General features: G+C 45.4%; 1 protein-coding gene across 9 annotated transcripts in view; it reads left to right on the top strand.

Annotated features, from left to right (window-relative positions):
• The window catches only part of NRG1 (neuregulin 1), a 707,499-nt gene extending 693,587 nt beyond the window's left edge, over positions 1-13,912 (top strand). For 8 of the 9 annotated variants that reach the window (XM_084628934.1, XM_084628933.1, XM_084628932.1 and 5 more), the window contains 4 exons: positions 4,747-4,873; positions 5,437-5,567; positions 6,375-6,578; positions 12,631-13,912. In XM_084628934.1, coding sequence (XP_084485060.1) covers positions 4,747-4,873; positions 5,437-5,567; positions 6,375-6,578; positions 12,631-13,282 — 1,114 coding nt within the window. In that variant the 3' untranslated portion in view covers positions 13,283-13,912. The remainder of the gene's footprint in view (positions 1-4,746; positions 4,874-5,436; positions 5,568-6,374; positions 6,579-12,630) is intronic. The other variant, XM_084628929.1, reaches the window with a different exon arrangement.
• Positions 13,913-14,844: the final 932 nt, after the last annotated feature.

Raw genomic sequence — 14,844 nt, 5'->3', positions numbered from 1 at the left:
AATCTCACTCAATAGTGGGTGAAAGTATACTAATTTTATTGTGATATTAGAAGTACAATTATATATAATTGTATTTCTAATATCACACCTGGGATGATATCAAAGGGCTTTGCAAATATTAATTTATTAACTAATCCTCCCAATTAGAACGTGATTCAAACTAACTTTACTGATCTGTTCATTCCTTTTTTGTCACATGTTCATAATTCCCATGGGAATCATGATGGGACAACAGAGCCCAGCTTTTTAACACTGTAATGTGGGTTTTAGGGACTAGAAGTAAAAAGATCAGACTAGTTTGTAAGTATCTGAGAACAAGATCAGCGGCTGTAGGAACTTGGAAATCCAAAAGACTAAAGGATTGAATTTGATGTATAGACATGTGCTGTTAAATTCTGTAATGTCTCTGTAAATTATGGGGCTAATGTAAAAAATTTAGGAGCAAGTCCCAGTGAAAGTCAATAGGACTTGTGCTGTCAAATTATTTTGCTGCTTTTATAAAACTCTTCTAATTGTACCTACCAAACACTAAAATAAAGTATTGTACGTCTACCACATTTGCACAAAGCAGATGTTCCATTAGATTTGCTCTTCAAGGACTTGATCCAAAACTCACTGAAACCAATGGACAGTGGGGTTTGGATCAGGCTTCTAACCTACAGCTTTTTAAATATACACATCCTAAAATACCTCTCTAGAGCAGCCTGGAATCCAAACCAGCCCTTGACAATCAGGAGGAGCAGGAGATATTGGGAATTGCTGTCAGCGGCCTGCGAAATATTTTTAAAGCACTTGATGAGTGTGAAAAGGGGACTGATAGGTTAAGCCCTCCAAATGTAGCAGTGGAGTCATGCTAGCATTTGGATATGCTCAGTGTGCTCCCTCCTCCCACATCCTGTCTTTAGCAAAACCCCACATGGGTTTGAAAAGAATACATAAGAAAAGAAAGATCTAGAAATGCCTGGGCATCTTTGCAAATGACACTGCTGATGGAGTGTGAAGACGACATCGAACAGCGAATCTTTAATTCCGAAGTGTTCTATCTGCATAGCAATTAAATTAATGAAGAGACGTCGCAAAACCACATTAGGTTTCCCGTTACTCTTTCCTCTCAGCTTCCTTTTGCAATTTCTTTTTACTTAATGTCCTTTAAATGCAAGAAGAACGACACATTTGCAAAATGCGCCCAGCTATATTTCTGAAGGTGAAAAGTAGCACAGACTCATAGGGCCATATTCTCACATGGTGCAAATTGGCAGAATTCCATTGACTTTAGTGGAGCTATGCCATTTATACCAGCTAAGAATCTGACCCCTAAATTATGAATCTAAGCCTGTTTAGGACCCGCCTACACTACAAATACAGCTGAGTCAGGTGTCCTAGTTACCATACAGCTATCCACTAACACGGTTCCAGCTTCTAGGGTAGATGCGACCTGAATCATGTTCCCTAACTTGCCTAAAGTCGTGTGCATTGGAATTGTGTAGTAATCATATCTCCTGACTCTGCTGTATTTGTAGTGCATCCAGGAAACCTATGCTACATCTTGCCCTCACCAGTGCAGGAGGAGTGGAAATCAGTGGTTTTCAACCTGTGGTCCGCGGACCCCTACGTTTAAGATTTCCAAAGGGGTCTGCACGTCCATTGGAAATTTTTTTAGGGGTCCGCAAATGACAAAAAGGTTGAAAACCACTGCACTAAATTATAACAAAAACCAAAATGTGCCTCCAGTAATTCATGCAAAAATATTAAAATGCACAGTGTACAGTAACTCATTCTTTGCATTCAAGCTTCCTTGATCACAGCATCTTTTAAGAAGCTTCAGCTTCTTATTTTCCTTTTTTGCCAAGCCTGGAATATCCTCCCTTGATTTCTGAAAAGGGTTGAAAATAACATGGTTATATCCTGCAGTATCTTATCCTGCTAAAATATCTACACTTCTGTAGACAGCTTTGGGAACTGTAGGTACTATAGGCAAAACCCTATATACTCTGCAGTAAACTGGACCTAAATTTTACACTCAATTCCCTGGGTTCTGCAGCACTATTACGGAAATTCTGCAGTACCTTCAAACAAATTTGGAGGATATTTATAAATTAAGTATGAAATTGAATAACAGTTGTAATACTGTAGTCCTGATATATTTTATACTGCAGTTTCAGGTTTTGGTGTGCTATAGATTTTGTACTGGCAGCTTGTTATTAGCCCATAGAAGTGTTCATAGATGGTTTAGCAGCTGAGCAGGGGACATCAAGGTTGTGGTCTAAGCAGAGGAGTCCGAGGCATTTTGAGATAGTGGCAGAAACACAAAAGTTGGATGTTTTTGTCAAAACAGCAGTGAACCTATTAACAGTGTTGACATCAATGTGACAATCACTAGGTTTCAGAGTTAACGTTCCATTTACATAAATGAGGCAGTTCACACCTCTCAGAGCTGTCAGGGTGTCCACATACTTAGGCCAACCTTACTTCATCAGTTAGCACTTCATTAATATTTTCAAGATTTCCTCTGCAACCATAAAGACTCTAAATATATTTTTACGTGAAAGCTTGAATTGTAGAGCACAGTTCTGTGGCGGGGGGAGAATTCCATGGCAAATTCTGTAGATGCACTGTCCCAGGACACACAGTATGAAACACTGGGCTACCTCCTGTCTTGACTGAGAAAAGTCATCACAGTAACACATTGCTAGCTGCAAGGCTTGCGGAACAGGTACAGGACTGGAGGGCTCACGGTGAACAGCCTCTGCAGGATGCATGTTGCTGCTCTTCTGAACAGGATCTGCTGCTGCCAGTGCAAAGCATTTAGCTGTTGTTTGTGTAACCCTTCTGCCCGTCAGAGTTGGCAGCAACAAGGGCCGGGTTCAATATCTAGGGGTTCCATTCCAATAACACAATGCAAACCGGCTCGAGCCCCCACCCAGTGACCTGGGAAAAATATATACCACCCCCGCTGGGCGCCTCCAAGAGGCAATACTTCCCCTCTCGCAAGCACATAGTCTGAGTGTAGCAAAAGTCTTTTAATAACAGAGAGAAACAATGTGGCATTATGTTGGGGAAACACCACCAACAGGATTCATAACACAACCCATGAGCAAAAACAACCCCACCCCAGGCAAATTGGGGCATGCCCTTTTCCCTTTGGTTCTTGAGTCCAGCAACCCCAAATCACCCAAAGTCCCAAAAGTCCAATGCCCCAAAAGTCTCTGTCCCTGGTCAGGGCAGCCCCAGAGTTCGAAAGTTTATCGGCGGAGCTTTACCTCCCAACCTGGGTGGAAATGGGACGGGGGTAAGAGGCACCTTACGTGATCTGAAGCTGACCGCCCCATAGCTCCATAGCGGCGCTCCGCCAGCTGCCCCACGAACTCCTTCGCTCAGCTGCGCTCCGCTCCGCCAGCCGCCCCACGAACTCCTTCGCTCAGCTGCGCTCCGCTCCGCCAGCCGCCCCACAAACTCCCTCGCTCAGCTGCGCTCCGCTCCGCCAGCCGCCCCACGAACTCCTTCGCTCAGCTGCCCCACGAACTCAGCTCCACAGCCCACAAGCAGCTCCTGCCATCCACACACTGCTCCGCGTCGAACTGCTTCACCAGCCGTCCCGCAAACTGCTCCACAATATATCTTCAGGCTCCCCCACTACTTAACACAACACTCAGTGATTTCAGCTCTTAGGTGAATTCAGCTTATAGTAGGGGAGCCCCAGTGCTGGTGCACTGTCAGCCCAAAGTGAGCTCAGCAGCCTATAACTAGACTTCTAATGAAATCAAAATTAGCTCTGATATTCCACAGTGGAGAGAGGAGGAAGTGCAATCAGCATGTAAGGCCCTCACCAAGGGGCCCATGCCACCAAGTACTACTACTTGTCCCCAGCCTCTCTCCATTCACACAGTTTTGGAACCCATGACCCTTGCCTAGCGAGTGCTACTTAGTTGATGGTGAATCCCTCCATCATAACAAAAGGCCACGTACAGTTCCAAGCACAGTTCCCATAATCAGGGTAATAACAATTTATTCTTCCTGCCCCAATAACAGAGACACTGGGGATCCCACAGCAGCCAAAGTGACCATTTGGGCAGCTATGGTCTCATTCTAGGCGTGGTGGGTGTGCCTATGCAAATGAGATTGGCCCCTGAAGTTCTTTTCCACAACTTGCCACACCTCACCACCAGATGTCAGGGTGGAGCTCATCCTGACACTGCTTACATTTGTAACATGGGTGTTCCCTGGCTCGGCTCCTAGACCCATAGGATGTGTTATAGATGAATTGTTTCCAGCATGTCCATCCAGCCCATGCTATCAAACCCGTAAGCAGCCTGCATGGTACCATATTGCATTTACATGTCAAGCAAAGGCAGAAGTACATCCACTGTGTTTTGTGGTTTGATGCATAGTTATGAGGAGTGGCAGCTCAGTACAGTAGAGGGGAACCAAGCTATATATAAGTCAGTGGATTGTAAAATCCAGAATGTCACCTAGTCAGTCTGATCTTCAGAAGAGAACTGCTTCTGAAATGGAGTAAGTTTTGGAAGTGGATCTCCTCCTCTCCCACCTTTCCCTGTCCTTCTGCAACTTCCTTCACTCCCACACACACCTTCCCCAGCTCTGCCAGCGCTTTTCACCCTGCTGTTAGGAATTGCTCGGAGACCGTCAACAATGGGCATGGGCTGACAATAAAGTGCTTCCATCATGCTGGGTGGCGCAGCTGCCTCTCTTTCATCTATTAAAACCATTTCCCTCTTTCCCACACAGGAAGCAACGGAAAAAGTTGCATGAGCGTCTTAGGCAGAGCCTTCGCTCTGAGCAGAACAACATGGTGAACATGGCCAATGGGCCCCACCGTCCCAATCCACCGCCCGAAAACGTCCAGCTGGTCAATGTAGGTAGCCGTTGCATTTATCTGAGGGCCTTTCAACTGCTGGCTGCTAAAAATGAATGATCAGGGTTTCCAAGAATGTGGGATTTCTCCACCAAGAAATGATTAGACACTTTTTAAGAAATGATTCTAATGTACAGTAAATTCAGAGCATTTTCATGGACAACCATTTCAGAAGAACATTGGATGTCAGTCACTAGATCGCTCTGTGTCGGAAGCTGAGATGTTAGAATACCAGCCTTAGCAGAAGAAACTCAGAGCTCATAGCAACGGTACTGTAAGGAAGCATGTCTTTGGAGAGGTTTCTCTACAAATAATGTACCAAGTGGATATTTAATCTTCCTGGTGTGGACTAGCCTAACTGCCAGTTGGTAGATTGTGATGCTTTTTGTTTTGTAGTCACCAGGTTACGGTCAAACCCATTTTCTTGTTCCTCAAGCCAGCAAAGGCTGGTGAATGTTGCTCACCCGGGGCCCAAAATAAATATCTGAAAAAATGTGTGTGTGTGTGTGTGTAGATGTGCTGTACGTTCCCCGTGTAAACCTGAGATACGTCTGTTTCTTCAGCAGTATGTATCTAAAAATGTAATATCCAGCGAACACGTCATTGAGAGAGAGACAGAGACGTCATTTTCCACAAGTCACTACACCTCGACAACGCATCACTCCACCACTGTCACCCAGACGCCCAGCCATAGGTACCAGAATGAGAAAACAAACCTCCCTGCCTAAGGAGAAACTGGTGTTGGATGTCAGTTCTGCCACCATAGCATAAAGCAGATGCATAAAAATGCACTGGTCACGGGGTTTTAATCTAAAGATGTATGAGACTTAACATCCTGCCACCGAAACTAATTATCTTCCTCGGAGTTTACTAAGACTAATGATTGTGTGGAGTTCCATTACTGGTACTGTGAATTTTAATACACACAAATTGCTGAATCGGGGCGATACTGTGTATTCTTGGAGATACTGTGAGATCACTTAGTATGGCTCTAGCTCAGGGGTTCTCAAACTTCATTACTACATGACCCCAGAAGGGAGGACCAAAGCCTGAGCCTAACCGAGTCCCTCTGCCCCAGCCCAAGGGGACCTGTATCCTGAGCCCCACCACTCAGGGCTGAAGCCAAAGACTGAGCCCCACAACTCACAGTCCCCAGCAAGTCTAACACCAGCCCTGGCGACCCCATTAAAACAGGTCCCGCTGGGGTCCCAATCCACAGTTTGAGAAGCTAATGACTGGAAAAGTCTTTCCCCCCCCCCCAACTTAACCACCCATTGGTATTCACAGAAATAAAACCATCTTGTCATTTGTAGGATGGCAGAATTCACACCAACTAGGGTCTTCGATTGCCATAAACTGGTATGGAGTTTAACAGGCATATCCCAAGCTGCATGTAGCCCTCGCTTTCCCATTGTTAAACTTCCATTAGCTTGCTTTCTCCTGTTCTGAATTTCAAGTAAAAGCTCTTTCTCTCCTCTTTCCCCCTCCCCTCCCCCATCAGTTGGAGTAACGGCCAGACTGAAAGCATTATCTCGGAAAGCCACTCGGTGCTTGTGAGTTCTTCCGTAGAGAACAGCAGGCCCACGAGCCCAGCAGGACCCAGAGGACGCCTCAGCGGCATGGGAGGTCCACGAGATTGCAACAGCTTCCTGAGGCACGCAAGAGAGACTCCTGACTCCTACCGAGATTCACCTCACAGCGAAAGGTACTACGAGAAATTAACTTTGATTCCTCTAGCTGCCGGGGCAAGATGGGCTTGAAGAGATCCAGAGTGAATCCTCGTGCCTGAGGACCACAAAGAAAATTCCGTTTCTTTAGAAAATGTTCCTCCTTATTCATAAATGTGCCGAGCAGTGCCCCATTAATCTTCCTTCTTCCCTTCCTTCCTCTTCTGGTCCTGGCTCATGGCTACTGGGCATTAGTTCACATACATACAAGACCTAATTGGCCAGAGGTTCTCTCGCATATGAAGCTAGAAAAAGAGATCAAAGGGGAGACTTTTACTTAGTTCTGTTTCTCGGTTGCTTCCTGCACTCAAGTAAGGCAGCCTATGGAGTTTATGAGAGACAAAAGAGGAAGATAAAGAGGATTGATTGATCGATCCACTGGGGGAGAGATTTTTCAAAAGCACCTATGTACCTTAGGAGCACAAGCCCCTTTGTCTTTCAGTGAGATTTCTGCTCCTAAACCCCTTAGGTGCTTTTGAACAATCCCCCCCCAGTGTGTTTGTAAGTGAAAGCAGGGCTAGAACTGAAACCGGGTAGGGTGACTGACACTACTGGAGTGTCGGCAGCCTACGTGCACAGGAGAGAGAGAGGCAAAAGGGGAAACTGAACGAATAGTTACAATGCCTGTGAAGCGCTGTCGTTCTCGTCATTATAGGAGCACAGGAGAGCCCCACTCAGGATCTTTTGTGTGAGGCATTGCACTGTACAGACATGTACAGAGACAGAGTCCCTGCCTCCAGGAGCTTACAATTGGAAAGGACGAGTGGCATATGAAGGAGTGGGGGAGGGGCATACTGTCAAGTACAAACCATTTCTTTATACACTGTTGTGTTTGCAACTTTTAAAAATAATTATAAAGACATTAAGTTAGCACCAGCTAGCCCCGTCGGCCCTTTAAGCCCTCATAGGCAGCCCTAACTTAACACTGAGTGTGGTCATACAGTTCTATGGGTTAGGATATAAGAAAAATTAGAACAAACCATTGTTAGACCAGCTCTCTGAGTGTTGTGAATTCACAGGGACGGTTTAACTGCCTGTCTGTGGTAGCATTAATATGCCAAATAAGCATAATCAAAGAAGTTCTTGAGTTGTGCAGGAGACACTTTCATGAGTCAAAAAGTAGCGTGTGCAAATGACAGCAGAAGCCTACATCCTGCACTGGTTCTTACAGAGAGAGGAGCTGGCTAAGGTAGGGAAGCGTGAATAATGGACATGAGCTCTATGAATGTAGCATGTAGGAAGGCAAAACATAGCTAATGCTGGGTCATTACTAGCTGTCGCATTATTGTGAAAAAACTGCCTGTAATTTTACTCTGGAATTTAGCTTTCAATAAATGCAGCGTCTAGCAACCCCAAAATCAGGGAACCAGCTATGGCCCTGATCCAGCAGAGCACTTAAGCACATGCTTAACTTTAATCATGTGAGTAGTCCTGTTAATATTGATGGGCTCACTCGAGTGTAAAATTAAGCATGTTGTGATGGGTTCAACTCACCACTGTGGCGCCGCCTGCTGGCCATCCTGGGAATTAGCTCAGGGTTGCCAGTGCGCCATTCTCAGGTGGTGTCTCGCCCATCATCACTCCTATCTCTGCATCCAGGATCCACATCACTCCCCAGATCACGTCATCCTCTTCTGGACACAGCCCTCCGGCTGTGCCCCACTCAGTTCTTTTCCCCCTTCCAGGGGACCAACAGTTCTTCGACCAACCACTTGCCTCAGTGGCAGTCTGCAGTCCAGGTTCTAGACACTCATCCCAGTGGCAGATTGCAGTCCATGCACTGACCACTTTGCTCATGGGCCAGTGTGGGAAATAGGGGGAAGCCTGGCCCTGCCCACTGACCCAGGGACCCTATAGCCAGCAGCCACATACTGCCCCTCCTCCAGCTCTGCCATCTCCTTCCCTGGGCTACTTCCCTACAGCCCTAGCACCTCCTCTGCGCTTGTATCAGGGTCCCAGTTTGGCAGCCGTCAACCTGGAGCTTCCTCCTACTCCGCTGACCCTGCCCAGCACTGCTCTGTCCATGGTACTCCAGCCTTCTAAGCAGCCAGTCCTCCTCCCTCAAACTCCAGGGAGTGACTGCCTCTGCTCTGCTCAGCAGCCCCTTCTTATATGCGCCAGTCCGGCCCTCATTGGCTGTTCCAATAAAGCTTCTCCTGACTGGCTGTCTCTACAAGCCTCTTCCTTATTGGCTGCCTCCTGTGCAGCCTCCCCAGGTTGGCTTTAACCCCTTACATACCAGTGAGGGGCAGCCACCCCATCAAACATGTGCTTAAGTGCTTTGCTGGATTAGGGCCTATAGCAGCAAATATTGTATTCTGTACCATCTACGGGCTATATGGATTGTACTCCCAAGTTCGTGCAGATAAAATAATCATTAGTATAGCATATTTGATCTTCTGGGTGAGAAGAGAGGATGTTGTTTGCACTGCCCTTCTGGAGCGTCTAGGTTACCCCGGGCAGCATTTTGACACATTAGCAAGCTTTTTGGGTATATATCACTTCATTCTAACGAGGAGAAAGAGGGCACCACATCTCCAAACATTGCATTTCCTGCAAATAACATTCCAGGGGGAAATACAGGGTGCATTTTTACAATAAATCACCAGTGGCCCAAACCTGTGCCTGATGTGACCATGAACCCTGGGTGTTAAACTAGGCCTCATCTATCTTCAGCCTGCAGGAAATAAATGGCAAATTATTTCTGGGAGATGGGTGGGGGAGAGAGAGAGAGACTCTAAATTAAAGCTGAATTGGAACCATAAAAAAACCGGTTAAAATAAAAATGAAGATTCCCTTCTCCTCTAAGACTTTGCTGCGCAGGGAGTTAATGAGACAAGAATATATTCCTTCCACACTCTGATCTCTAAGGTAAACCTGAGTCACATCTTAATTTTACTTTAAAAGCTAAATGAAGGTTGAGGACCAGCTCCTCAGCTAATGCATGTTGGCCTGGCTCCATTGAAGTCCATGGAGCGACACCAGTTTACACCTGCTGGGCACCCACCTAGTATTCAGTGGAACATATTTGCTGCATCTCACACCAGAGAAGCTTGTAGAAATCATCTCGGTGGCTGACCTAAGACCTGGTCTACACACTGTGATACAGCAGGGCCAGAGAGCAGCAGGAGTGGTCGATGGGAGGTATATAAACCCTAGGCTGATCAAGGCCTTATTCCCTGTGGACTACGGAAAGGTTACTATAGGGTAATTGGAGCACCTGGAGCCAATTAAGGCCCCACCCAAGACCTAATAAAAAAAACCCTGCTTCAGTCAGACAGAGAGAAGGAAGAAGAGCTGACTAGAGTATGGAGGAGTATTGCTGTTAGCCAGAGGACCAGGGGAAGGGAAACCCTGCCCAAGCAGAGCAGAGGGACTCCCCTGGCACAGAGGACTGAGGGAAACCCTACCCAAGGGGAGAGAGGGAAAGCAGCCCGCAAAGCTGAAAGGGCTGGGACCCAGGATAGGAGAGCGGACGTGGGTCCCTTCCCTGCTCCCCTCTCTCTCCCACCGAGGCACTAGCAGAGCCCACAACGCCCAAGAACAGGGGCAAGGGGCGGCGCCCTGGCCCACCACACCAAGAAAAAGTGCAGGACCCATCACAGTAGCACTGGCCATTTTCCACAACTCAAAGTGATTTGTGTTGATTTCATTAAACCACTGCATTTCTGTGTGTGGATCCTCTTATATAAGTTTAAACCTGGATTCTATCCATTTAGTTTATGTCGGTAAATTTACAGACACACGCTAAACTGATACACCCAGTTTTAAACCCGTATAATTGTCATGGGAACATATGACATAGGGCTGGAAAGGACCTCCTGGGTCATCTAGACCAGTCCCCTCCTGTGACAGGAAACTCCATCATATAATCCCATTCACAAACATATCACATGCCATCCAGGTGTATCTCTATCCGTGCGTCAATACACAATGTTGGACCGGTTTAACTAAACCAAATGAAGTGAAACTTCCTGTCAGCAGCACTTGTTGGGTGGAAGGTTCTATCCCTTCAGCACCAGTTATAGAAAGATTTGAATAGAACAGAGAGCTCCTGAATATAAGGAAAAAGAGGGAATGATTTAATTCTGTTATTCGACACACACACCTATTCGTTCCTCTCTGGTCTCACGGTGGCCAACTTGATTCATTGCCACAAACGGTTACAGCTGTCGTTTTTTCCCTAGAAACAAAGGGCAGATGTAAATCAGCAGAGCACCACTGAAATCCATGGAACTATACCCGTTTACTACAGCTGAGAATCTAACCCAATTTCCCCTCCTTCCAATTATCCTGCTGTGTTTAATCAAGGGGAATATGCAGAACTGAGTCATGCTTTGGATAACAATTTTGGATTTAGACTGATTTTGACAATTTCAGACTCAGATAACTATTCACCAATTAAAAATAAAATGCACTTATCAGCAGTAGGCCTGTAACTTGTAAAGACGAGGGTATGTCTTAAATTTGGATACAACTGAAATTCAAGCTGGTGAAGTGCAGGGAAAGGAAAAACAGGCAAAACTAAACAATGTTAAATGTCATGCTGGGCACTGTGCCTTTGATCAGACATTTTGAGCCAGATCCTCAGCTGGGGTGAATTAGCCTGGCTTCCCTGAGTGCAGGGGAACTACACTGATTTACACCAACAGAGGATCTGGCCCTTTGTCTTTCTTGTTTGAACGTCAGTAGGACTTTTGTTTTAAGGGTCGGCTGCCTACCTGGCAGCTTAGCTCCATTTATAAAAATCACCTTCAACTGCTAACCTTCCCCAGAAGGATACCAAGGGACACTGAGTACATTCTCTAGAGGGACCATTAATACTGAGCCAAACCGTCCTTTGTGTCGGCTCTTGTTTCCACACAGGGGACAGGAAATGCTATGTGTTTTGATTTCTGAAGCTGTTGCCGGGTCATTCTGTCAAGGGGCTGGCTCCTCATGCCCCCACAGAACTGGCAAGGAGATTGTGTGCAGCGGGGGGAAGGTGTGTCCTGAAAAAAGACCTTACACGGATCATATTCCACGTAAGGAACAGCTGCCATTTTAAAATGCTATTTTACGCATTTAAAAGCCAGCTCAGTGCTCTAAGACAGGATGGTTTCTCCAGGGGTCAGCACCCAGATGCTTCCACTGAACAAGGTGGAGATTCCAGTTCATTTTGGAAACTCAGGCCCGATATGTTCTAACATTAGGGGTCCACCTAAGTACTCTGGTTCCAATTCTGATGGAACTACTGTCACTGTAAAGAACTACTTAATCAACATGAGTAAAGGTGGCAAAATCTGCCCCTCTGTTTTTACCAGAGATATGCAGGCTCAAGCTTCAGATAGCCTCAGCTCTGCTCATTTTAGTTCTTTTTCCCTGCTCATTCCCTCAAGTCCCAGACATGGGGCAAATGTTTTCTGGAACAACAAACACTACAATTTTTATAAACTACTTGCAACTGCATTGTGTTTCTTTCATCTCCTGCTCCCTCACTCCTGTCGCTGGACTCGCCAAAGAACTGAAAATACTTTCCCTGCTCTTCCAATAACCTTGCACCTCTGGTTTCATCAAATTCATCTCCTCTCTCACTTTTCCCCATAAGCACAAAAGCATTCTAAGCTAACACACCATGTGGCTAATAACATTGGGAATGTCTGTCCGTCAGGTGCATTGATTATGGGAGCACTGACAAAGGCTGCTGCGTTTTTCAGTGATGGCCTAAATGAAAAGCAGTATGCATGCCCTACTGCCAGGATTATCCCTGCACGCAGCTGCGTGCACATGTCAGATCCACCGCTCGCATGCATGCATGCAACATCCAGTGGGCAGGTGCAAGACAAGCGCATGCAAAAATATATCTTGACAATTGCATGCATTAGAAAATGAATTCCTTTATTCCCAAGGGTATCTCACGTGACATCACAAACGTGGGACACGGATAATATGGCAATGATTTGTTCCTCAAAGATGGCCTTTCTTATGTTTTCTCTTATGTTTATTCCTTCTCCACCTTTATGGGGCCTTTTTGTATGTGTTCTTATTCAGGTATGTATCAGCTATGACCACACCGGCTCGCATGTCACCTGTTGATTTCCACACTCCAAGTTCTCCAAAGTCCCCCCTTTCAGAAATGTCTCCACCGGTATCCAGCTTAACTGTATCTGTCCCTTCTGTGGCGGTCAGTCCCTTTATGGAAGAGGAGAGGCCTCTGCTCCTGGTGACGCCACCTCGGTTACGGGAGAAGTATGACCATCACATTCAGCAGTTCAACTCCTTCCACCACAATCCTGCCCATGAGAGCAACAGTCCGCCACCTAGTCCTCTGAGGATAGTAGAGGACGAGGAATATGAAACCACACAGGAGTATGAGCCAGCACAAGAGCCCCCAAAGAAACTAGTCAACAGCCGGAGGGCAAAAAGAACAAAGCCCAACGGCCACATTTCCAACAGATTAGAAGTGGACACCGACACAAGCTCTGAGAGCAGTAGCTCTGAGAGTGAAACAGAAGATGAAAGAATAGGTGAGGATACACCTTTCCTGAGCATACAGAACCCCATGGCAACCAGCCTAGAGCCAGCCACTGCATACCGACTGGCTGACAGCAGGACTAACCCAACTAGCCGGTTCTCCACACAGGAAGAATTACAAGCAAGGTTGTCCAGTGTAATAGCTAATCAAGACCCTATTGCTGTATAAAACATAAACAAAACGCATAGATTCACATGTAAAACTTTATTTTATATAATGAAGTATTCCACCTTTAAATTAAACAATTTATTTTATTTTAGCAAATTCCACTAATAGAAAACAGGAGGGGGAAAAAAACTTTTATAAATTAAATATATGTATGTACAAAGGTGTTATGTGCCATATGTAGCAATTTTTTACAGTATTTCAAAAATGAGAAAGATATCAATGGTGCCTTTATGTTATGTTATGTTGAGAGCAAGTTTTGTACTGTTACAGTAATTGCTGTTCCACGGTATTTTGCAGAACCTTCCGACCTTCAATTCTCCTGGCTTTTTTGTGCATTGCATTATGGTAACTGGATGTATGACTGGCAAGAATTGCAAAAGTCCCTATGTTTGCTTGTAGTAGACCCCCGCCCCCAATCACAATACCCTATAATGGCATACCCACCAACAAAACAATACTGTTTTCTTCTATAAGAGGTTTTATTTGCTTTCCGTATCTGAAAGGAGTTGTGTCTGCTCTCTTCCAGCCAACAGGTTTGCTTCATTGGGCACTGGAATAATAGTACATCAAACAGCGTGCTACTGTTAATGACAGCAGGATAACAAAAATTGCATTAAATAATGTTACATATTGGAAAGAGAGTAATGCTGTGATTTTAAACTGAGTATATTATTAATCAGAAATCAGCTTGTACTCACTAGGAACTGTCATTACATTTTTTTCCAGATATTAGTTGTCCTAGTTATCCCTTAGAAAATGGGCTCAGAGTAGCAAAGGCTGTGAACCCAGGACTTGACAAAAGAACAAGATTTCTATTCGCTTAAGTTACTGGGAAAAATACACCCGGTGTCTGTAACCAGACAAGGAAAAGAACTAGCTGGGGAAAAAAGCCACTAATAAAAGTGCAGCCATTTTTACCCGTATTTTTAATGTTGATTTTTAATAGACAAGTGAGTCTTTGTTTCCAAGGGGACACGGTGAGAAAAAAACAACAGGAAACCTGTAACAATGTCTACTCTGTGACTCGTTGGAGCTGCGATTAGAGTGAGAGTCATCCTTGCACACAGAAAGGACGTGCAGCCAAATCAATTTGCTGAATAGCTAAACAGAGCCCTGGTGGGAAAGGCACAGCGGAAGAATCACTGAGTTCATATCTGGTGACCTGATTTTTTTAATAGTTCTATGAAAAAGCCCATTTCTGTAGACAAACACGCTGCGCCGTTTAGCCCCACAATGTGCACCGGTGTTTGTGCTTTAGAATCTTTGACTGGTCATAGGCAAGTGTGGGATCGATACTGGAGTTATTGCACCCTTTCAGACAGAAGCAAATTGCCTCTTTTGCACCAAATTCTGATCAGTTTAGTGGGGTGACCCCCTCATTTGATTCTGATTTTACATTCAGCTGGCACAATGCAGACTCAGGACTGATGTAAATAGCAAGCATTCTGCATGGACCCCTGGGAGTACGAATAGGAGAACATCAGTGCTGTGAGCATTGCTGATCCTAACTAGGAACCATTTCAGGACAACAAAAATTTCAGCCATGATTTACTCTTGGGGCC

Source organism: Lepidochelys olivacea (genome assembly GCF_965140295.1).
Source record: "Lepidochelys olivacea isolate rLepOli2 genome assembly, chromosome: 5".
In the NCBI taxonomy this organism is placed as follows: Eukaryota; Metazoa; Chordata; order Testudines; family Cheloniidae; genus Lepidochelys; species Lepidochelys olivacea.
The sequence above is the reverse complement of the archived record's forward strand: the minus strand, read 5'-3'. Positions and strand labels throughout refer to the sequence as shown.